Here is a 23,817-nt window from a genome sequence, read left to right on the forward strand (position 1 = left end):
CGGAGCCAGCTCCGACCCGTCCAGCCCTGTCAACACTGTAATCACGCTATAACACTGGTTCTGTACCTGAGATCTGATCACAGACTCAGCCAAGGCAGGCGGACTGACTTCCACGTGCTGCTGCTCCAGACCCCCACAGATGCAGCCACAGGTTATAGGATAGTGCTTCTCCATGTGTCTTTTTATTGGCTGCATTCCTCAGGAAGTGCGCTCCTAATTGGCCCAATGAGGACACCGGGAAGGTCGAGGCAGGTCTTTGGTCAGCAAAAAAAACCCACAGCAGGTGTCATTACAGAGAGCCGTGTCATTACCGGGCCACGGCGAAGGCCCTCACTCACTTTTATACGCATGTAGATTTGTGTAAAATGGGGGAAGCGCCATGGCAACAGGGCCTCACGCAAGCAAGGGTTCACAGAAAATGGATTCACGGATTACTGGAAGCCGTGCTTCCACCCCCTCTCTCTCTGACCCACGGGCGCGATGCCTTCTGCACCTAACGAGCGCTGGGAGCCTTGAAACTGGGGAGTGGGGGGAAAATTAGGGTGCCCATTAAAACTCTGGATTACAGCATTAGGACATCAAAGGGCCAGCGCCACCCAGAGAGCTAATTTGGAGGAAAATGCCCTGAGAGCAGCCGGGACATCGGGGATTTCCGTGCCCTCTACCCCTGCCCCTCTGGCCCCCAAACCTCCCCCCACCCCCACACCTCCACTGTGCATTAAACCCCCGAACTCACGCTGTTTTACTCCACGGCCCCCTCGCTGGTTCATGGCTCTGAACAGGAGGGTGAGGGAAAACTTTAGGCGCGCATGAGCTTCATGAGTTTCACCATTCTCAGAGCTGAAGCTCACAAAGCAGCGCTGTGGACAGGACCAAGCCGTGCTCCGGATCTTCGGCCTGGACGCTTGCACCAAGTGTTGCCCAGGCACTCGGCATCGCAGATCGCACAGCTCTGAGACGGCACTGACGTCCCTTCACACTACAGTCACCGCGCAGACACTGCAACATCACGCCACTGATTCCAGAACAGCCGTGCGCCGGCTCATGACTGCGCTGGTGTCAGAGACACGAACATTCGGACCCGAGAGAACACTGTGTAATTACACTTGAAAGCCCGACTATTTAGACGGAACGCGCCTGTTTAAAAGCGGATTTTTTTTTAACATGCCGCCGCTCGCCTTACATATGTATATTTATCACTGGTCTGTAATGGTTCTAAATGAAACCGTAAATAGAGCTAAAAGCTTTAGCTGTGTGTACAGCTGTATTCATGCATTATAGATAAGTGAAGTTGGATTTACTTAGTACATGTCTGACTTCTTCACATACGCTGGACAGGAACCCCGGCCTCTGACCGCTAGAAAGCGGGAGGCGCAGAGGAGACGCCTGAAAGCATGCAGAAACAGGAGCCCATGTGGAGAGTCATCCAAGAGCACCAGAGGGATGATGCTGGGGTTGGTGGGTGCTGGGGGGGTGGGGGGGTGTTCCCTGGCAATCATCTCCGTCAGGCAGAGAGAGCGGCATCGCTTCCATCCCATTACACGGCTGTCTAAAGCTGCCAACCGTGGCAGCTGCACCCTGCTCACACCTGGAGAGGGGGGGGGGGGCGGAGAGAGGGGGAGGGGGAGAGAGGGAGAGAGGAGAGTGAGAGAGAGTATGTGAGAAAGGGAGTGAGAGAGAGAGAGCGATAGTGTGTGAGAGAGAGGGAAAGCAAGAGAACCAGAGAGAGTGTGTATGAGAGAGGGAGTGAGAGGGGGACAGACAGAGAATGAGAGGTATCGATCAAGAGAGTGTGAGAGAGGGAGTGGGTGAGTGAGAGAGCGATGGGGAGAAAGGGAGAGAGAGTGAGAGAAAGGGAACATGAGAACAAGTGAGATAAAAAGGAAGAGAGAGAAGAGAGGGAGAGAGAGTGAGAGAGGGAGTAAGGGAGAGAGAAAAACAGAGAGGGAGGGGAAAGAGAAAGTACACAAGTATAGATGCACAAGATTTTTAAGATTCTTTCAACTTGTCAAAATTTGACAACTAATAGTTATTTCCAAGTATGTTAACAGTTTCTACGTTTTTTACGAAGCCTACGAAAATGTATCCAGTGTAAGTAAAATATCAGTGTTGGTGTACGTGTTGATACTTAGGTAAAACTGTGGAAATTCCACACGGTACAGCAGAGGGATGAAGAGAACATAGTGGCGGGTGTGCGAGTGGAGAAAGAGCACTGTGGAATCAAAGGACCGTGGGATTAATTTTTCCTACCTGTCAGGTTTAAAATACTCGCGCCTTAGATTTTTATAAACCTGCGCCCCGTCCTTGGAAGTCCTCAAGGTGGCCGGCTGATAAAAGGAGAGCGCGGGCGGAGAGATAATTTCCCTGAGCCTCGGCCAATCGGCTCGCCCCTTTCATCCCAAACTTTCCCGTCTTAAAAGTTCCTCTCAGGGATTAGAAGAACAAAGGAAGGTGAATTCCTGGGAAGAGTAGAAAAATCATCAACTTTTAGAGAATGGCACTGCCCTGAAAAGTCACGCTTTTTAAAAAATGAATATATTTATGTAGTGAATTTTCCAGGGGCTTTAACATAAGAACATAAGCACATGAGAGGAGACACAATGGGGGTAGGTCGTGTGGAGTAGCCCAGCCTTAAAAAGCCACTTTTCAGATAACATTTAAGTTATCGTTTTCGGAAAGGCTGCCTTTTTGGAGGGGAAAAAAAAAGTTTCGCCGTAAATAAGGACGATTTTAAGAACCCATTAGTGATTTTCATTTGTAAAGGACCCTGAAGTAAATAAGACCAGCGTGCTTTTGCGCTGACCTTCAGGGTGGTTAATTGCCTAAGTGCAGGAGGCTTGGGCGAGTGACATATCTGAAACTCATTTCGAGTTTGTTTGGTTTCTTGCGAGGGTGTTTGACATTTGGAAATGAGCGTCGGGCTCCGACTTCAGATCCAGATCGCGGACGTGCACATCTGCTGCAGCTTAAGTGCACATGTTGTTGTTTTTTTTTTTTTTTTCCTTTTCCCTTCTTCCTCTCCGCGGGGCCCTAATGAAGATATCAGATACGGAGTAATCAGAGTTGTGAAGTTTGCCGTTTGTGGCGTGGCAAGGAGGCCGGAGGAGCCTCGCAGACTGCCAGGACTGAAGACTATCTCTCAGGTGATACATGGCTAGCCCTGACTGCTGAAATTAAGGGGTAAAAAGAAAAAAAAAAAAAGATAAAACCGGCCTCAAAGACGAAAACCGTGATAGCTACAACAAGGGGGCCGACGCTCTCGTACACCTGCGCGTCGGAGACACCGCCCAGGGATCGCGCCAAACCTGAACACGCCGACCTCACGCAGAGCACAGCCCTTGCTCTGAGGACCTGAGCACAGAGCCGCGTTAGCACCAGGTGCTCAAACACCGTTTGTTCCCGGGTCAGAACCAAATGGAATTTCATTACGGGAAATTATGAAAAATTAAAACTATCGGGCGAATCTTATCGGTGCTTGCCAAGCGTCTGTCGGCCGCCGCGGCAGCTGCCAGCGGGAGTAGAGTTCAGAGCCAGTTGGTGCGGCTGCATTTTCGAGCCTCCGCTAATTAGCATTGGAAACTAATGGCTTTCAAGAATGGCAGCAATTACTGCAGCAAAAAGAGAGGGAGCGAAAGGGGGAGGAGGCTGGAGTGTAAGCGCTGGGCTTTTTTTCTGTTTTGTTTTTGATTTCGCCGCCGCATTTTACTGCAACCCCTTTTTTTTTCTCTCTCAACACTTTGTGTTGCAACATCCAGGGCCGCTGTGTGTGTGTGTGTGTGTGTGTGTGTGTGTGGGGGGGGGGGGGGGGGGGTGAGAAAGAGATGCACATTCTGTGGAATGCAGTGTGGGAGAGGGGTGAGACAGCTGTGCTGTGAATGTGGGCTCATTCAGTGCCGTTCTGCTGTCGGAGCAGTTAAACAGGCGCTAAGCTGTGGACGAGAGGGGCGTTGTTAAACCAAGTGTCTCTGCGTCACCGGACCTAGCCTGTCTGTGGGCGGGGGTGTGGAGTCAGTCCCACAAACAGGTGGGTGTTAGAGGTGGAGGACGCCAATAAAAACGCACTCTGTGTTTTAGACGGTAGTACAAATCAATCTCTCCTATTCCCGTAGCGTGCTCAACACTGCTTTCAAGTTCATCATGCAAGGACCCGTTGTCATTTCATAGAAGCTCTTCTTCAGTAGGTCGGTTCGGTCTCAAACTCTGAGCCCAGGCCAGACAGCAGACAGAACACATAGAGGGCATCGCTGTGATGGGACAGGTTGTCCGTCGCAGTGTAAATTTTGAGGGCGCTTTGTGAGTTTCGTACACACAGGTGTTACGATTTTAAGTTTTCCCTGTGTGCTGGTCTCTGTCACAGTCGTCACTGCTCTCGTCCGATTGGTTCAGGCGTAGCCGCATCACCTCAGCCCAGCACAAGCTACGAGCTCTCATTGCTTTCCTTCCCTTCTGCCCCCGGTTTCAGCCGTCCAGCTGGGGCAGCGGTCCCTTCACCCTGCCGTTAATGCGTTGTTGTACTGTGTCCCCTCTCCCCTTAATTAAATTGGAAAGTTCCGGCGAGCGGCGTGGAGTTCTCACCCCTCCATCCCTCATGCCCGGAGTTGTGCTCTTTCCCCTGTGAAAGAAAAAAAAATCAATGGCAGTGCAGAAGGTTCTTATAATCTATAACTCATATCACTTCTGCAATGCCAGCACTTTGGCTAAACTCAATTAAGAGGCTGAAGGAGGGGGGAGGTGTATGCACTTGTGGCCACAACCATTTTTTTCCCTCCTAGTTTAGGCGGGGGGAGGGGGGGGAGATTAGACCCACTAGCCCACAGCAGCAGAACGCTCTGATTGTGGAGGAGTTGGCAGGGGAGGAATTCAAGGGAAGACAGCACTGAGACCCCCCAGCTGCTCCTGATGCCAGGGGGAATACCATGAGGGTGCCCTAAGGGAGCGTGTCATCCAATCCCTGCCGCTAAACTGAGGTCTTCATTCCCGCGCCGCTTCCTGCTGCATGCTGGGATACCCCACCCCTCCGCTGGGGGAGTTAGCACTGCTACGGAGCTTGTAAAATGATCGCGCAGTTAATGTATTTAGATGCTATCGGTTACGCTGGAACCAGCTGATAAAGAAACAAGGAAACTCACAAACATCCACCTGCAGTGAAGACAATGCCCAACAATCAAACATTCGCGAAGGGGCAAGGATACTACAGCCAGAAGAACCGGGTGGAAATGAAGACCTCAACACGATCTGGCGCACATACGGCTGTGCACGACGCCGTGCCAAGCTCCCCCGATCTTGCGAATGGCATGCAAATGGCGCCGTGGCACAGAACGGCACACAAGCGTTTCAGCGTGGCAGAGCTCCTACAGAAAGCCCATCTCCTCAGCGCAATGAAATTCACTCCGCGTTCCCCCACCGGCCGCCTCGTGCTTTGCTCGTTTTTTTTTTTACGAGTGTGGCTGATGATGGATTAATGCGGGTCATTCATCAGAGCTCATATTAATAATAACCCCTTGCTCGGCTCTTTAAATATTACCTGACAGGAAATCTCTGCATATTCCAGGCCACCTCCCTCCCGATAATCCCGTGCAGGCACCCCCCTCCTATCCCGGCCTTGTGTTCAATTAAAGCATCTGTGCTCTGCCCTCGGAACATATTAAATCTCTGTCAGCTCGATTTGTGCAGCCTGTTTCGGCGTCAGTCTTATAAATCTTCTCTCGGGAGTCGGTCGCTGGTTCTGTCTGAGGAGGGCCCGGGCGAAGGCAGAGCGGTGTCTTAAGTGAGGCAGAGAAAGGCACTGAGGGAGTTACTGAATGGAAATACAATCAAGGGAGAGCATTTGGCTTGACATCCCGAGCTTTGTCAGCCTGTTACAGAAACTGACACATTGTATGTATTGGATATCCCAAGGAATCACTTTTCTCTGAGGGAGAACATCTGAGATACTTGCTTGCTTCCATCCCCACAGGAACATGTAATGAACTTCAACTTTCCAGTTAGAGATACATTATGAATGATTATTATGGGGTAAAGTAGAAATTTTTTTCTTTCAGAGAACAAGAGCGGGCATTTGTCGCTCTCCATGCTCCTGAGCCTGACGCAGAAGTTTGACATCATCACTCTGCGCCAAAGGGCCTCGCTTGGCTTTTGAGCTCCAACATGCTTTACAGCCTACTCACTTTTCAAACTTTGAGTGCTATTGGAATTGAAACTCTCTGGAAACAAACTGGTGACATGAGAATGCACATTAACTCCCGCAGATTAGATAAAACATAAAATTCTCATTTTACCCAACGCTCAGCGAGCACATGTGACAAATCATGTGATAAATTGGAAAGAAAGGCTTGCGTAATCACACCTAATGATTTGAGATTCGTGCCGCAGATCTTCCGCAGTCACCCCGGGAAGAAACGAAGGGAATGGCGATTAGATGCTGTGCCGTAATTAAGCCGCGCAGAAAGGGCAGAGGGGTTCTCGGTGAATAAACTCATTTATACGTTATTAACATTTAACAAGAGCCATTTCCAACTCCCCGCGCTACTGCCGCTCTGGCAAACACTCGATAATTCCTGGGCGAGGGCAGATGAAGATATCTGTCCCCCCCCCCCTTCCCTTTTCGTCGTCGGGCGACTCTAATGAACGGAGCGGTAATGTCGCCATGCCGATGGGGGGCGAGACCTCTCTCCGCCGCGCCCAGCGCTGACTCGGCGCGACCCTGACCTTGTGGCCCCCTCCGTCGTGTTAATTCCGCGCCGGTGCGCTGTAAATCGCTGTCAGTGTCATCTCTTTAAATGCGTACGCCTGTCAGGGGGTCGCGACCTGTTTGCACACATACTCCACTTTCTCTCTCTCTCCTGATCCCGGCTGCCCAGCTCTCCCGCTCTCTCCTGCCCCGGGGACGAGCTCCGGCCTCCGCTCCGCTCGGCCAGCAACACCGAAACCTTTCAAGTGCCGTTCCCTACCCCTTTCCGCCGGCTGCTGAGCTCTGAATGAGATTAGAAACATCTGCCATCGAGCATCTCTCCCCCTTTGTTGTTTGGTTCAACATTCCATTATTTTCTTTGTTTGTTACAATACAGTTCCCTTGCACAAGTAACCCAACAACAAATGCACACCCACATAAATGGAGTGAAATTACGCAACTGCTATTCTGGTTGAGGGGCGGCAGCCAGTCATTACCAACAAGAACACGGAATAAAGTGCTTCATTTTCTCTTCGCCCTCAAGATGTGTTACCACAGCGAGAGGCCGAAGCTCGCCTCCGTATTTCCAGCCATGTGTCTGACGCACGGGTTGAGCTGACACCACCCACGCGGTTGAGCCACAGCGTCCGACACAGTGGTATAGCAGAACGCCATGCCGTCCATCACTGACCTCCGAGGAGCACGAGGAGTCCCTTCAATGCACAGAACATTCTCATGTCAGCTATGGAGCTCAGGTGGCCTGATATATCATATTATTTGAATGACCCCAGGAGAGCACAGATTCATCCCACCAGTAGGGGGCGCTCCTCAGCTGTTCATGAGCATTGGCGGTTCAGTGCGTCTCAACACAGCTCACGGATATGGGACGACCCAACCTCCTGGCCTTCTCCCCACCCTTGCCCGGCCCGGTTCTAGTTTCCTAGCGCTGCATGGCTGTACTTTTCTCTGGCTGCGATAAGGTCTTACCGTGTCAGCAGACGCTGTACAGCCTAAGCGCTGACGCCATCAGGTAATTAGCCTGGCTTGCCATCCATGCGTTAGGCCTGCCACGCTCAGCCGGCCCCACACGTGACTGGTGACAACCATGCCCTTACCTGAGATAGGTATGCGCAGACTGCTGCTCGTCGCGCTAATGGGCGGAGCGTCACTTGTTACCCACTTGTCTCTTATGCAGTGGAGAAAGCCTTCTGTCTGCTGATTGAACGGGTGAATCACCCGCTTCTTTTGATCGCTCGGCATTTGCGCATGCGTTATCTCAGTTAAGAGCATGGTTGGTTCCGGATATGTCAGGACAGCCGGTAAGCAGGAGCTATACGGTAAACACATCCGCGCTGTCCCTCATCAGAACCAAGGGCAAACGGTTCATCACGGGAGACAAAATTGCACAAATTGAGCTCAGAACGAGAAAGGTGGGGGTAGAGACAGAGAGACTGTTGGACCATCACCCATGACCTGAAGCGCTTCTGTCTTAGCCAAGATCATTACCTGCCCTGCTCATAAACCCCACATCAATGCCTCTCCTCCCCCCACCCCGCCCCAGTGCCCCCGGCTTTCCCTCTGAGATATGGCAGCCATAAAGACAGGTCAGTGTTTAAAAGCACACTTAATATGCAGCGAGACGCATGCCGTTATGAGACTGTCTCAGAATGAGGCCGCTGTAAAACTCATCACAGTCAGATGCATGGCTTAGCTCTTCACATATCGGTCTTGCAGCCATATTGCCTCATATCGCCAGGTTTCCGTAATGGCCATAACCGTCGTCTATCAAGAGCCGCTAAATCCGCCGGTGTAACTGCTTCACGGATAATGCACGTCAGTATTCATTATGTAGCAAATCCATATTCGCCCTGAAATTTCACTTATCTTATCCTTCGATAAAAAAAATTTCACTTGTTTAGTGAGCAGATCTGGTTTAAGGTTTGAAACGAAGATGAGGGGAAACTGAGGTTAATAAAAATGTTATTTTGACGCAAGAGCTGAGATCCGGAGAAGATGAGTCAATAAATCAACACTGACTTTCTCCATGCTTTAACGGGAGGGATAGTGGTTTTTTATGCTGCAATTTGTGCATTGCTCACTTTATGTGATGTGCTGACTTGATTTGGCTGACACGGGGGAGGTTAGGGGGACCATGGATTGTTCCTTCCTGTTTGCAATAATTTTATCTGGGCTGAAGTCCACACCCACCCACCCCCCCCCCCCCCCCCCAACAAAACCAATCCCCCAGTCAGCATTCTCATTCTTAGGGGCCTAGACTGTGCTTCTCTTCTCTCCCCATACATAAATACTTAGCACTAGTGCTAACTGAAGTATTATGTTCGGGGGACTTTCCCCCCCCCCGATTTCTCATTGAATGAGAAGATTCTGGAACACTGGTGCAGGTCATTTCCACTACTGGTGAATGTAGGTCTTTATGTGGCTAACGCAGAACAGGAAGGAGCCCAACCCAACTTCCTGTACCCTTCCAGAGGTCACTGTGTCATTTACCCGTTTGTGTGTCCATCTGTCTCTCTTAGTTGTCTGTCTGTCTTCCTCCCTCATCCTCATCCCAGCTGACCCCATTCTCTGGCTCTTCTTCCCCCGACAGATGGCGGTACGGCCGCACGAGATCCGGCATGCGCCGCGATACGAGGACGTGGAGCGACAGTACGCCTCCCTGCCCAGGTGAGCCCTCCTGTCGCCGTGCCCGCATCCGCTGCCGTGACAACGCCTAGAGCGGAGGGAGGAAGTGGCGGGTGTGGAGAACTTCCCTCCGCTCGGAAAGTGAGGAGTAATCCTCTTTAAAGCTTATAATTAATTCTGGAGTGTGCGCCTTCCGAGGCCTTGCTCATCCCGGGAATCCAGCTGATCCTCTCCCCCAGAGACCTCCGCGCAGACACGCAGGTGGAGGCTGATATCTGCGCACATCTCTGCGGCGCGTCGCCGCCGCTGCGTCCCGCCAGCCCGTACACGGCGAAAACACAGCGCCGAATCTCTGCCGGAAGAGAAAACGCGTCGGGGCGAGCGCGCCTCAAACCCCCGCACCCCGATGTCCCCGCGTCACCGAACGAGTCGCGCCCACACCGATGCCGTTGTCGTTTCGCAGGTTACCGAGCTCGGCGAACGCGACGGTGCAGAGATGGGGATCCGGGCTGTGTCAGACAGGGAGGGCTTAGTGCGAAGCCAGCCGTCAAGACGACACACACACACACACACACACACACACACACACACACACACACACACACACACACACACACACACACACACACACACACACTCACACACACACTCACACACACACTCACACACACACACACACACACACACACACACACACACACACTCACACACACACACACACACTCACACACACACACACACACACACACACACTCACACACACTCATATTGACTGTAACCCAAAATAACTGCGGCGCAGCGAGCGGTGATTTATACCACTTCCCCGTTCCTGCTTGTTTTGATGTCCCGCTGAAATAAAACATGACTGGGCCGCCGGTGTTTCACGTCTCCCCCAAGCGCCGTTACCGCGCCGTGCCGAGGCTGCAGCAAATTTATTCCTAAAAAGAAAAGAAAAAAGTGTTTTTTTTTCCTCGTTCCTCAAAGCCCCTGGGGTCTTCATCTAAACCCATTTCCTCTCAGATGACTTCGTTGCTCCACTCCAGTACCATTATGGTGGCAGGTTTTGGTGAGGCCGTGGCAGTGTGGCCTTTCAGTAGCTCGCCCCGGGCTGGTATTCCCACCTCAGAATGGTTTGGGTTTGGGTTGGGTCGGGGGTCTGGGGTTGGGTTTGGGTTTGGGTCCCAGAAGCAAGCACAGAGGGCCCATGGTGGACGCTTGTTGTGCAGGAGGACCAGGAGGCCCCATGAAGGCTTGGCGGGGGTCAGGGCACTCCTCCTCCACAAGAGTCCTGTCACGCTTTGCTCTTAGAAAAGGGCACAGGGTCACTGCCGACGCAGCTCAGCTCCGGGTTATCCCCGCGCGCAGGCCCGCAGCCTCTTCCTGTAGATTATTGGATTATCCGACTGAGTCGAAGTTCTGCGCGGTTTTGGCAGCCTCTTAATTGGCTTGTTGGAGTGATAATTGAATGATTAATCCACAGATGGCGGATTTCGCGCCTGGGCTTGGGTGAAGAGGCACATTGTGTCCTTCCCTTGTCAGGCTGCAGGCTGGGGGGGGGGGGGTCTGGGTCTCCCTCCTGGGGCCTCAGCCCAGACGGCATCAGGTCCCAAATGGGGCTCTATCCCCTCCAGAGCCATCCGTGGAATGTTCAACTTTTGTCCTCGCAGACAAAGTTTGGCAAGGTCAGCAATCACCAGAACAAATGAAGTAAAATGGTTTCTAGTGCAAAATACCGAACACTCGCATTCATTTGTAAATCAAATTGAGGGATGAATTCCGACTTGAATCCAATTTTTAAATTTGAGCACATGGCAACACAGTGATCTCTCTTCATCGAAGGCGAGGTGGAGGCTGAGGGAAGTGGGTACTATACCCTGATTTGAACACAAACCAACACACAATCAGCGCTTGATACATGAACATGTGACATGAAAATTCAGTGATAAGCAGTGTTATAAGCAGTTATAAACCCAACCTCTTTGAAGTGTTAAAAACCGTTCAGGTGACACTGCCTCTGAGTGCTTCTGGGAAAACTGAAGGCCGCACTGGCGCGACACAGGAGTGTCAGGTATAGGTTGCAGCTTGCAGAGTTTAAAGATGCACTAATCTCTCCTCCAACCTTGGGCTTCCTTAGCCTAAAGCGAAGACATTCCCCCTGAGGAGAGGCACCTGATGACTGTCCCCAGCGAGGGCTAGTTCAAGGATCGTCTCATTAAACCATTAACAGTGCTTTCATTTTTGATTATACGAATACCCCTTTGATGGTATGCTGTTAAACGGATTCCCCTTGATTAACATGCACAGTTCATTGGTCATGGTTCTGTGTGAGGCTCGTAAGGGCCCGTGTACTGTGCTACAGCGCTCAGCGATATTTTCTGCTATACAGCAGACCCAAGAGGATTCTGGGTAGCATTGATATGCATGTGGAGTACAGGAACTAAAGTAAACAGCTTTGTTTATCAAAAAAAGCCTTGGAAGCAGACATTTGTTTATTTCTGTGTGTGATAAGCTACTGTTTTCACAAAACAAATACAAGAAGTAAAGGGAAAAATGATGACATGGAGAAAAGAGTGATAGGAAAGGCAGATAGAGAAAGAGAGATGAAGTCAATAGCAGTGTGTGAGACTATTGATATGAGCCTATTCCACGGGCCTGCCTGTGCTATGTTGCTGTGGCAACCAGCATCCTCCATCTGTGTCAGTGTGCCTTCACTTACTCAGTCTTTCACTCAGCCATTCACAAACACATATACTCACTCATTCACAAACTGTTGCATGCTCACTCACCCACTCATTCACTCACACACACATTCACTCACGACGCACAAAATCACACAGTCGCACACACAGAGACACACACACACACACACACACACACACACACGCACACACACACAGGTCCTATGGTATGTAGTCAAGGTGCACACACTTCCTCATTTTCTCACTCACACACATGCTCACTTCCACATCACAAACACACTTACACATCTCACACAGATACACACATGTACTTATATGCCCTAGTTCACTCATTCACTCACTCATTCATGCAATCACTCAAACTCATACTCTCATACACACACAGTCACAAACACACACACACGTTCACACTCAAACACACACACACACACACACCCACACACACACTCTCTGGTCGTGTGGTGTGTAGTCAGGGCGTTGCCCCTGGCCGCGCAGTTGGATGAGGGGAATGGGTATCGTGTGTCTGATCAGCTGTGAAATGCGAGGCACCACCTAGCCTCGCCCCCAATCAGAGCCGTGGCCACGGAAGCGTGACTTTCATTACAGCAAACTCCATTTAACACGTCTCGGCTCAGCTCTGCGTCCGCTGCCTCCCCCATTACACAGGCAGCCAGGTAATGGGAGACAAATATTTGGCTAATGGTTAAATGAAATCCGGGGCGGTTCGACCGCCCTCCCCGCGCTTTTCCCAGGGTGCAAAGCAGCGCATCCTGTCAGCGCTCTGCCGTGCAGAGGGCCCTTCTGCAACCCCCATCCCCCCCCCCCCCCCCCCCCCCCCTTCTTCAAATGCCTGAGACGGTATTCACAACAGGTGCCGACCTTTAGCATTCCTGGAGACTCTCCTGGGTAATTCGCCCCATAGACAGGAATTCAGATGAAAGAGGCCGGCGAGGTTTATTTCTGTCTCCGAGGCAGCGGCGGGCTGATCCCACTCGAACACCTGTAGGTGTCTCTGACAGTGCGGCATTCAGTGCTCATTTCACACTCTCCTCCAAGGCCTCCTCCTTTTGTGTGCTACACAAGCCCTCACCAGTGGTCACGTGACCTGCCTGCTTAAGGACGCTCGGCGAGTGTCATCATCCATTGAGTGCGAGGTCACCAACAGAGCTCAGGCCCTTCTGTAAATTGTAAAGGAGCGAGAAGGGTGTTCCACAGTTCACTGGGGCACAGTCCAATGCTGAAACTTCTCCAGCACTGCTGATAGGTTTCTTCGACTTTGTTCAGGTTCAAGGAGTTTGTGTGTTAGTTTTTTTTTTAAACTTAAGTTTGACAAAGCATCTGCTGATTTTTGAAAGGCATCACAGGGTGAGAGAAAGTGGATGACATCACCCGGTCTGCAGCTGTCCTTTGCTTCGTCAGCCAATGAAAAAAACAAGTGTAACCATATGAACCTTTAATGATACTGCTGTGTGAGAAAATGCACTGATGTCACATGACCCCTCTCCCTGAGGGGTCAGCGGAGTGTGTGTGTGCGTGTATAGGTGCATGCGGGTTCAGATGCAGTGCCCTCAGACAGCTGAAACAACAGGGCCGGGCTCTCTGCAGGGTGTCTGGGAGAGGTGTTACTCGCATACCCTGGGGAACCCTGCAAAAACCACCCTCCCGCCATTTAATGGCCAGACCAATGGCTGCCTGAGAATGTAACGAAGGCTGTTCACACCACATATTTCTGTCACTGCGTCCCTGTGCAGCACACAGCTCTCATCCCTGTGCTGATGGATTGCATAGCCATTTTTACCTCACATTTTCACGCTGCCTGTACTGCTCTTTTATTGCGGTAGCCATTTTGCTCTTAAAAGAAAAGTGGCCACAAGTATTACTTCCCTGTAACTTTGTTGAAGTGAAGGGGAGAGGCGGTAATGGAATCAGAGTTTGGGAGTGAAACTTTGTTAACCTTGAGTTTCATAAGTGGTGAACTGTGTCAGAGTCAGAGAGCCCTGGCTGAAGACTGGCCACTTCACCACCATTCCACCTCAAATCTCATTTGTTGAGAATTTGTTTTCTGTAATACTGTATAAAACAGAGTCAAACTCTGATCCCCATGACTTGAAAGCAGTTTTGTGATCCACTTTTGAGCATGAAAATAAAATCAAAGGCGAAGAGTGTTCTCGGTCAGTTGATTTCTGTGTGCTAAAATACAGTTTTCTCTCTCTTAAAAAAATCTCTTAAATATTTGATTGGATCCTTCAATGGGCAGAAAATACCCCTGTCAAGCCAAAATGATCATTCTCTTAAATTAAAGCAATGTCCTCATTTTTGTCCTGGTTATAATATAAATTTTTAAAGCTTGTCTATGAGCAAAGATCTCCCATGATGCACCCTAATACCCGCGCATAAAATGGCATTGTTCAAATGACATCACTGGGAGCAGGAAGGAGCAATGATTTGCGTATATTAGTGTGTTTTTATTTTTTTACAACGTGATTCAGTTAATGTGCAAAGCACCTCTGGAGCAGGCAGGCTAGACATGAATAAGCCATGACTGTAACACGTGTTTTCATCTAAATCTGATGTTGCACGATTTAAGGTCATTCTGTCATAACTCTAATTTCATTTTGAATGAACTTTGTCAGCCTGCCTGTAATCAGATTCAGGTCTCAAGGTCAGTGATGAACAAACAATGACACAAGCCTCAACGCTGTGATCCGTGCCCCTCCCTGGTGAATCCTGCAGATTGATCCGACTGGGCTACACTGTGGCACGGTGCTAAGGAGGAGGGTTTGCAAGCCAGCGGTTGCGGGTCAATTCCCAGGCGAGGCACTGCCATTGTACCATTGGGCAACGCAACATAAACCTTATCCTTCATATGTGCCCTACTCACACAGCTGAATATTGTGTGCTCTTATGTACTTCATGTCTTACGTATGAACCTTTGTTTTACAGTGGATAAGAGCCATTTGAGTGTATGTATATAAATGTATATTTACTGAAGCAGTACCAATTAAATACTCTGCTCCAGAGTACAGCAACACAAGCCTTGCCAAAAATGACTCTCGGTAAACTGCCTAATATTGTTGTGCATTCAGATGTGCACCCACACACTGTACAGTCAAAATAACATAACAGAATACCATGGTTAAAGAACCAAGGTGAATGGCGAGTTTTTACTCACCTGCCCTTTACATTTATTCATTTAGCAGACGCTTTTATCCAAAGCGACTTACATAGGTTACAGTTCTTTACAATGTTATCCATTTATATAGCTGGATATTTACTAAGGCAATTGTGGGTTAAGTACCTTGCCCAAGGGTACAACAGCAGTGTGCCAGCGGGGATCGAACCAGCAACCTTTCAGTTACGAGTCCTGCTCCTTAACCACTATGCTACACTGCCGCCTTTACATGTTTTTCTCTATTTAAAACCTTCTCAGAACTTGTCAAATAGGAAACGGGGGAGAGTTTGGTCCAGTCAAGACAGTGATAAGTTGAATCAGACAGATGACTGTTCCCCTGGAATGACAGGCTGCCAACACTATAACCCTCCAGGACCAATGCTAAGTTGCCCTACAGGCTCTGTAACTCTCCAGAACCAGTGGTGAGTTGCTATAGCAAAATTGTTCTTGACTTTTGCGCACATGTATAGACAGTATGTCTGTGAAAATTGAGTCACAACATTGAAGGAAGCAGCTTTGGAGAGAAAAAAAAATGACTTTGAATTGGCCCTGGCAAGTACTTCAGGAGCATATTGGAGAAATGTAAATGTTTCATCTGATTTGTGGTGCGGTAGGTCATTGCTTTCTTCAATAACCAGGAATTATTAAGATTGGAGTGTAAAAATGCATTAGCAAAATCAGCAGAGCATCTTTTCTGACCTGAAAATGAACTCGCAGCAGCAACCGAGCTGTTTGTGTACAGGCTAAAAAAAGAGCAAGAGGAGGAGCAGCTAGCAGGGAAAAGAGCAACGGGCAGTGACACATCGGGATAAGCTTTTCTTAAGCAGCTTCAGTTTGCCCAGTCTCTCTGGGATTGCTTTGCTAGAATTTTGATGTTGCTTTTCGTGTATAATGCCCATAGCCTTGACAGGCACGTTAAGCTTGGTCAGTGAGACATGAAAACCAATGGAAAGGTTTTGTTTGGCTGTGCTGGGCATTCATGAATCAGCCCTTTACTTTGCTGTTGTGTGGTCCCTGAGGAGCTACCCCTAGGAGTAGGGGCAACTAAGGAAACCCCATACAGCCAAGCTTCATTGGAGCCTAGCAGGTCTCGTCTGACGGGGCTCTGTCTGATTTCCATTGGACTGCCTAGACTGTAACGTATTATATGAATTTGAGTACGAGGAGAGATGTTAACTGTCTTACACTCCAAAGCTGATGAAACAAAAGTAAATTTATATAATGTTCTCATAATGTTCACTAATGACCAAAAGGGATTATTTTTATTGTGAGAAGTGGTGCCGCTTAACCTGTGCTTTCTGTGATACATGTGAAGATAGCATAGCCACAGACACATTAGACAAAAATATAATTATTCCAGCCAGTCTGGATACATGCATTCTTTCAAGAGTGCAACTGATAGCTGCAATTCATAGCATGTTGCCAAAACCTCCTGTATCCAGTAGTGTGAATGTAGAGTTGCTGAGGTCCTTTCGCGCTGTAGTCCCTGTTCGCCCATGTCTGCCCTTTTCCCGCAGAGCCTAAGGCCCGCAGATGGTTGCTGCCAGCTGTTTGGCAGAGAGGGCCGTTGGGCAGGGGCGGGGCGGTAGGGGAGGAATGCCGTACAGTTTACTTCCGATGACTTGGGCAGGTGCAAGCGGCCCCATTGAGAAGATGAGAATTGTATTTCCTCAGCGTCAGCTGGAAATGCTAAACCCTCTGACACACACACACACAGTCCCCTCAGGATTGCAGTAGTGCCGGTAAAGAGGTGTGTGAGCCTGATGGATTGCATCTAATGTAATTATCCTTTTTTTGGCAGTGCAAATGGGAGCCAAAGTTTTCCATTTGCTGCTAGATTTCACCCCTAACCCCTAACCCCCCCCCCCCCCCCCCCACACACACACACACACACACACACACACACACACATTTGTGTAGCACACTAGACCCTAAGCAGGCTCCTATCCACACCCCTCTGTCTGTTCCTTTTGAATGGGATTTAACTGGGGTTAAAGTTGATTCTTCAGGAATGATTCTTCTGTGTTTCATCTGTCAATAGTCCACAGCTTTTGCCCAAAGCTCAGAGAGCTCCTCAGACAGCAGCATTCTTAAGCCATAAGAAGCGCCCCCTACTGACCACGCCACGCCACACCACATCGCCCCAGCTTCAGCCTCACGCATGGTTTAGGATAGCTGTGAAAAAGCAGCGATCGATAGTTTTTTCCGGTCTCTGCTGGCTTTGCGTGAGTGGAAGGACAGAGAGAGCAGCGTGAGGGTGCATTTGCGTGCCCCCCTTGGGGGCATTCCCATGGCCTCGAGCACGGTTTAAGGGCCAGGTGCTCGGCAGCGACGTGTGTGGCTGCGCTAACGACACCGTGCCGCTAACGATGCCCGCAGCCGTCCCCGCTCCGTCTCGCTCTCTGAATCTTATCTTCGCTCCGGAAGCGGGTGACATCGCAGAGACCTCGGCGGGTAATGCGCCAGATGACAGACGCTCAGCCCCCAGGGCGGCCCGCGCACACAAGCCCCTCTGTCCCCTCTGTCTGGGTGGCCCAGGCCCGGAGACGAGATGAAAGGCGCGCCCGCGATTCTTTCGGGACGTCTGTTTCCGCCCCTCCAGGGCATAGGGAGCGTTGGAGGCCACATCGCCCCCAGGCTATGTGGAGAGGGGAGATCGTTGGAGCGTCACATCACATCCGAGTCCATAACGCTAACCGGAGGTTTGTTTGTAATATCACGCACTGTCTGTGTAAAGCCGTGCACTGTGGGGCAGGGTTTGTACCTACATGCGACTGACACTCGTCTTTAAATCACTCCCCAGGGAACTCTTTCAGATGACACGTTAAACCAAAGGTCTGACTCACTTGTGTTTTCCAGAGGTCCCATGGCACTTAACACTAAGAGGAGGGGCTTTCCCGGCATCTTTGCTTAATTCCCAGTCAGGCTTTTTCAGTCTAGCCGTCTAATCGTCCGTCATTTTAATTAGAGAAGTGAATATCTCCCTCTCCAGCACAACTGATGAACAGTGAGTATTCTGGTATGAAATGGCTGCCGTGGGTGCTGCAGCCCACCCCACTGTAAATCACTCTGAGAAATGGGACACAAGCTGTATGTATGCTGCTGTGATTAGTATTAGTATTAGTATTGCCATTAGCAGCGATATTGGTATTAGTATTAGTACTGTTGTTGTTATTAATGTTGTTTTTACGTAAAGCGTTATTACATTATAACATAGTCAGCCTATTTCAGTGTTAAGTATAAATGAAATGTCTGCCCAGCACAAACAGAGTCTAATGTTACTTACATAGGCAGAAATTCAAGTCTAATAGCTGTGATGCTTCATCCTTAACTTCAAGTAGTGAATTTAAGGAAGTCAGATGTATCACATGCATATCTCCATGAGTTCAGACATCACTGAAATGAATGAAGAGTAATTGTGTCTGAGTCGCAAACAAAGGTAATCATTTAAAGTCATAAATCTAATTGTTGAGGTTATTAAGAGTTCCATAGTTGGTAGAGTGAGTGCCCGCTCCTTAATTATGTCTCTGAGACATGTGGCAGAAATGTAGAAAAGCAAAACAGATCCATACTCTCCAGGACCTGCCTGCTGTCGCTCGGAGAGAGAATGCAGTGAGAAGATCAGGGAGAGCCAATCAGTGGCTGCGTTTCCTCTGACCCGCCTCAGCTACGGCTAGCCATGCCTGAGGCAAGCCGGAGGCACTTCCACAGCAAAGTGACCCAGGCTGACAGCGTGCTGGTCAGCCCTAGATATGCCTGCAGCCAAGGGGAGTGAAGGGGAAGTGGGCGATTTTGTCCTGTGTAAAATACTGCATCCAGAAAGGGACTTTAATAGTGCCTAGTCTTAGCAAAGCAGCACAGTCTGTTTCACAGATCAGAAATTATTCACACTAGAAGGTAAACATTTCATTGGCCCTGCTGTATGCTGTGTTTTCATATACTTGGTGTCACTCCCCACAGTCTTAATGTTGTCTCTCTAACGTTGTGAGCAAACACAAATTTGACAGGGCGATCTTGTCCGTTAATTTTTACACAGTCGCGGCAAAGGTGGGTGTAGAGTGCGCACGAAAAGTCCGAAGGTGCTGCGTGGGCCCGCAGCAGTTGAGCAGTGGGTGACACTCCATCAGCTGAAATGCGAACCTCCTCACTGGGTCACCGTAGAAGGGCAGGCACACGGCTAAGGTGGGTCAATGGAAACCGGGCTAGAATGCTGAAGGGTGGGCGGAGCCCCCGGCACGGGGGCCTCTCTCTGGAGCGGGTTCAGGCGCGGAGGAATGTGACCGGCCGCTAAAGCCGCCGTGACTCGCCCTAGCCCCCCCTCCGCTCAGGCCGCGCAAGCTGGAAAAATCGGAATTGTGCCGTGAAACCGGAGCCGGCCCGAGTTATTGCCATGCAGCTGGAGTTACCAGAGAGATTAGTCCTAATCATTTAGGAGGAGGGAATTCGAGAAGGCCAGCAGCCTGTCTCGTTACTGCGTCCCCAGCGGGCCCCCTTCACCCGGCCCCGTGTGTCTGTGTTTGTACACTGGCAAACGGCTACACGCCTGCCCCTCCGAAACGCGCCCGCTCAGCCCCCCTCCCCTCACCGCAGCCCGAGCCTCCAGCTCACCGCAGCTCATTCAGTGCTCAGTAGAATAGCTGGTTAACTGCTCTGTGGTATTTGCGCTGCTCCATAAAAACTTGGGTTCCCACCCTGACCCACCGCTGTGCAGCTTCTTCCACGCTGACGGAGTGCCAAGTCACAGCAGGCCTAAACGCACGCACGCACACACACACACACACACACACACACACACACACACTCGCACACACACACGCACACACACACACACACGTACACACTCGCACACACTCGCACACACACACACACACACACACTCGCACATACACATGCACACACACACATACACTCATGCGCGCACACACACACACACAGAGTTCTGATCCACAGTTGCTTTGTACACATGCACACACACACACACACACACACACACACACACAGGCCTCCTGTGTGTAAAACCCACAGCTCTTTCCCCCCTCAGAGAATATGACAGAGAGAAATGGGCTGATCCTCAGGTAGGTAAAGCTCATGGATTTCCTCAGCCTCACACTGCCACTGTCTTAATTATACACTTGTGTTTCCTTGCAGGCGCGGGCCGACGGATCCGAACGATTACCTTCCCCCGTCATGGACTGGGGCCAGGGACCCCGTTCCCTACCCCACCTCCAAGCCCGGATACCCCAACTACCCCCCCAGGGATAACTACCCCCGAGGGGAGCGCAGAGGCGTGGACCCCAGGCAGGGCGACCCTGGGTACTACCCCCCGCCCCCCCAGCACAGGGGCCCCGTGCGGCAGGACGTACCCCCGTCCCCCACCCTCCCTCTCCGCGCGCCCCGCTACAACACCATGACCCGCGTGCCGTACCGCGGCGGCAGCCCGGAGCGCTACGCCTACACCGACGGGCGTCGCCCCGACCCCCGGCAGAAGAGCCCCGTGACCGCGGCGGTATAGAGCGGGGTCGAGACCCGCCAGGACCTCAAACCTAATACCTACAGCTTTAACCGCACATGCACGAGCAAAAATAACTCCTGTGCCCATGTGTATCCCTGAGTCTGTGTGCAAGCGAGCACAGCACTCCATGTTGTGTCTCCGAGCGGTCTGTGAACTGTAGGGGGGCGAGCTTTCATCCCCCCCCCTCCTCGTTCACAGCTGTCTTTGAGACGGTTGTTTTCAGTTTTTATTTTCGTGTTTTATTTTTTTTTGTGCGTGTGTGTTTGTGAAGATCGAGACGGTCGCCCTCTCTCTGACAGCTGTAATGTTGCACCAGCTGTCTCTGTCTCCTTTACTCTGTGTTGTAAAGCCAGACTTTGCAAAATGTGTTATGAACACGTTCACTAGGTGCCTTATGTGATGATGTTATGGGAGAGAGAAATGGAGGAATTTGCAGATGATCTATAAATAAGATGAAATGACTGGGAGGTGATTTAGACTGAGTCCAGTGAAATTTCTTCATGAGCTTTTCATGAGCCATTAGACTGCAGTTGTGCCTCGGGCTTCATGCTGCGCAGATTCCCTGATCATTATATATACGGATGGGCTGACGTGTTGGGCACAGTGAATGGGGCGATGCCATCCAGATGTTTTAAGTATCACTGAATCTGCACAGACAGCATGACACCCCCCTAAAACAGGAGTCGTGCCATATGGTGGCGTTGATGGATGTCCAGACCGGGGCACAGATGCGCGGGTTGGAGTGCATTTCACACAGGGAGGGGACGCTTGCAGAGCGCGTTGACATGGCCCTGTTAAAGCATGCTGTGTTCTCACAAGCTGCTGCGGGCTTGCAGTCCTGTCTGTGACAGTGGTGACTCACTGCAAGCCCCGCCATACCACCTGTGCGTTACTGTGACCTAACGCGCTGCCCTCTCGCCATCTCGCCTCCTTGTGTGAATCACCTTGTCACTTTGTGCCGCGCTAACGAAGGGTACCTGGCTTTTATTATGTTTTTTGATAATAATAATGTTTATATTTAATCGTTTAGAAGAGGATAAGGACGCTGGTGATGATGAAGAACTGTGTATGTGCTGTATGCCATTCTGCAATGTTTTATTTTAAACGGCTTTGGAATGGAGGAGGCGCGTCTCCGTGGAAACCCCTCTGTGGCACAGATCTTGAACCTGAAACCTCTACAGGAGGCTTCAGCAATGGCTCTTTCTCCCTCTTCCCCCCTACCTCTCTCCTTCTCTCTCTCCTTCCCTCACCCTCTCTCTCTGCCTTTCTTTCCATCTTTCTCTCTCCTTCTCTTTCTCTTTCTCAACCTTTCCCCGTTGACTTCTCTCCTCCTCTTTCCCTCCCTCCGTCTCTCCCTTGCCTCCTCCCTTTCTGTCTCCCTTTTCCCCTCTGTCTCTGTCTCTCCCCCTCTCTCTCCCTTTCCCCCCTTTACCTCTCTCTCTATACCTCTCTCCCGATCCCTCTCCCCCTCACTTGTGTCTCAGTCAGGCAGAGAAAAGGTCTTCCTTGACCTGAGCCTGTGTCGGAGGGCTGTCGGCAGAGCGGTGCTTCCTACATTCCTTGAGCCGTCATATCGTTAACAGGCCTTTCAGAACACCTGAGCTACGTGGCGAGTGTGTAACGCATGTCCACGTGTCTTTATCAAGCCTTTCAGTGAGTGCTGCGCTGAGTAAAATGCACAGAACCTTCTGAAGGTACATGCCATGTCCACGCTGAGGAAACAAGAACAAAAGGAGTTATGGGAAATGTGCCATGCTTGTATTCTCCCTTTGTTTGGTTATGCAGCTGATTTCTCCAATCATGAAGAGACCGGTTTGATATCATGTAACATCAATAAGCCGATTGATCACTTCTCATTAATATTAATGTTTTATATCATATTTTGCATTAAATCTACATTTTTAAATGAATCTGCCTTTGAAAGCGTGTTTCAGTTTTGAACAAAGACTATAGATCATTTAGTCTCGTGTCACGATCAATTAATTGTGCACTGCATAGCACCAAGGCCTGATACAGTTTGAAAATTGTCTTTCTGACATGACGTATTAACACTTTCAACCCAATTTAACCTATCAAACCAAGATAGATTTTACCTCTGTGAAAGCGGGGGCCAAACTAGCATGCTGATAAGTGCTAAATCATCTTTTAACGAGTAAGATGTGGAGGTAGGCGCCGGAGTGATTAAGGCCTAATTCCTCGATTCAAAGTGAAATTTGGCTGATCAGAAAATTAGAGTTTTGTATCTCGGATAATTAGAGTGGGCAGCGCGGCAGGACGGGCTGTTTTATCAGTTTGCGCTTAATTACCAGATCTGTCTTCTGATCCCCCCTCCCTTCCCCCCCTCACCCTGAAGCTGGGAGTGGGGGGGCGTGAATAGAGTGAAGGTGCAGACACAAAAGTATGTATCTCTGGCACCGTACGCTGTAACCCCTGGGCCTTTGCTACGGACTCCAGTCAAAAACATTAGCGTCAGATTTTAGCATCCGCCGTTTTGAGCGTCCCTTTTCCTGCAGTGGTATATGGTTTTATGCCGCCTGTCACTCGCGGGTTTAAGCCACGACGCTCAACAGCTGTTATTGTGGCTAACAGGGAGAGTGCTCAGGTTATTGATCCCCTCACAGGCCCCTCGGAGGAAGCAATGGCCTCCTGCTCTCAGCCTCGGATTGCTTTCCCCGCTTATCGACGCGCCGCGCCTTTGAAGTGGCGTACCACCACCGCTATCCTTTAAAGCGCCGCCCTCCCCTTGGTCATCCCCTCATTCGCCTGGGCCGTCAATTTTCCTGCCTTTGATTAAACTTTATTTAAAAACAATGCATTTATCCTGTGATGTCCTGGATGTTGAAGCACGTTCGGTTTCTGATGGCAGGAGGAGTGATTGCTCTAATCGCGTCAGTAGGGAGATCATTAACTGCTGCCGTTTGCCTGAGTACGATAATTCAATCCAGGAGTGTACATTGTTCGAGGAGCGGTAGGTGGATGGTTGATGTTGCAGTTTCAAGATCTTAATTGTCCCTGTTTTTTTGCCTTAAGTCAATTCATCATCTTGTCCTCCTCTATTAATCCTCTCATATTGGGCCATATGCAGTTATAGGTAAATGTTTGGATTGCAGATTAACACTGA

General features: G+C 50.2%; 1 protein-coding gene across 1 annotated transcript in view; it reads left to right on the forward strand.

Annotated features, from left to right (window-relative positions):
• Nucleotides 1–20,902, forward strand: part of LOC118785852 (partitioning defective 3 homolog B-like) — a 212,358-nt gene extending 191,456 nt beyond the window's left edge. Inside the window, exons 21-22 of the mRNA XM_036540793.1 lie at nt 9,279–9,355; nt 20,333–20,902. Of these exons, the coding sequence (XP_036396686.1) occupies nt 9,279–9,355; nt 20,333–20,696 (441 nt within the window). The 3' untranslated portion in view covers nt 20,697–20,902. The remainder of the gene's footprint in view (nt 1–9,278; nt 9,356–20,332) is intronic.
• The last annotated feature ends 2,915 nt before the right edge of the window (nt 20,903–23,817 follow it).

The sequence above is a fragment of the Megalops cyprinoides genome, chromosome 11 (assembly GCF_013368585.1).
Source record: "Megalops cyprinoides isolate fMegCyp1 chromosome 11, fMegCyp1.pri, whole genome shotgun sequence".
Taxonomy (NCBI): domain Eukaryota; kingdom Metazoa; phylum Chordata; class Actinopteri; order Elopiformes; family Megalopidae; genus Megalops; species Megalops cyprinoides.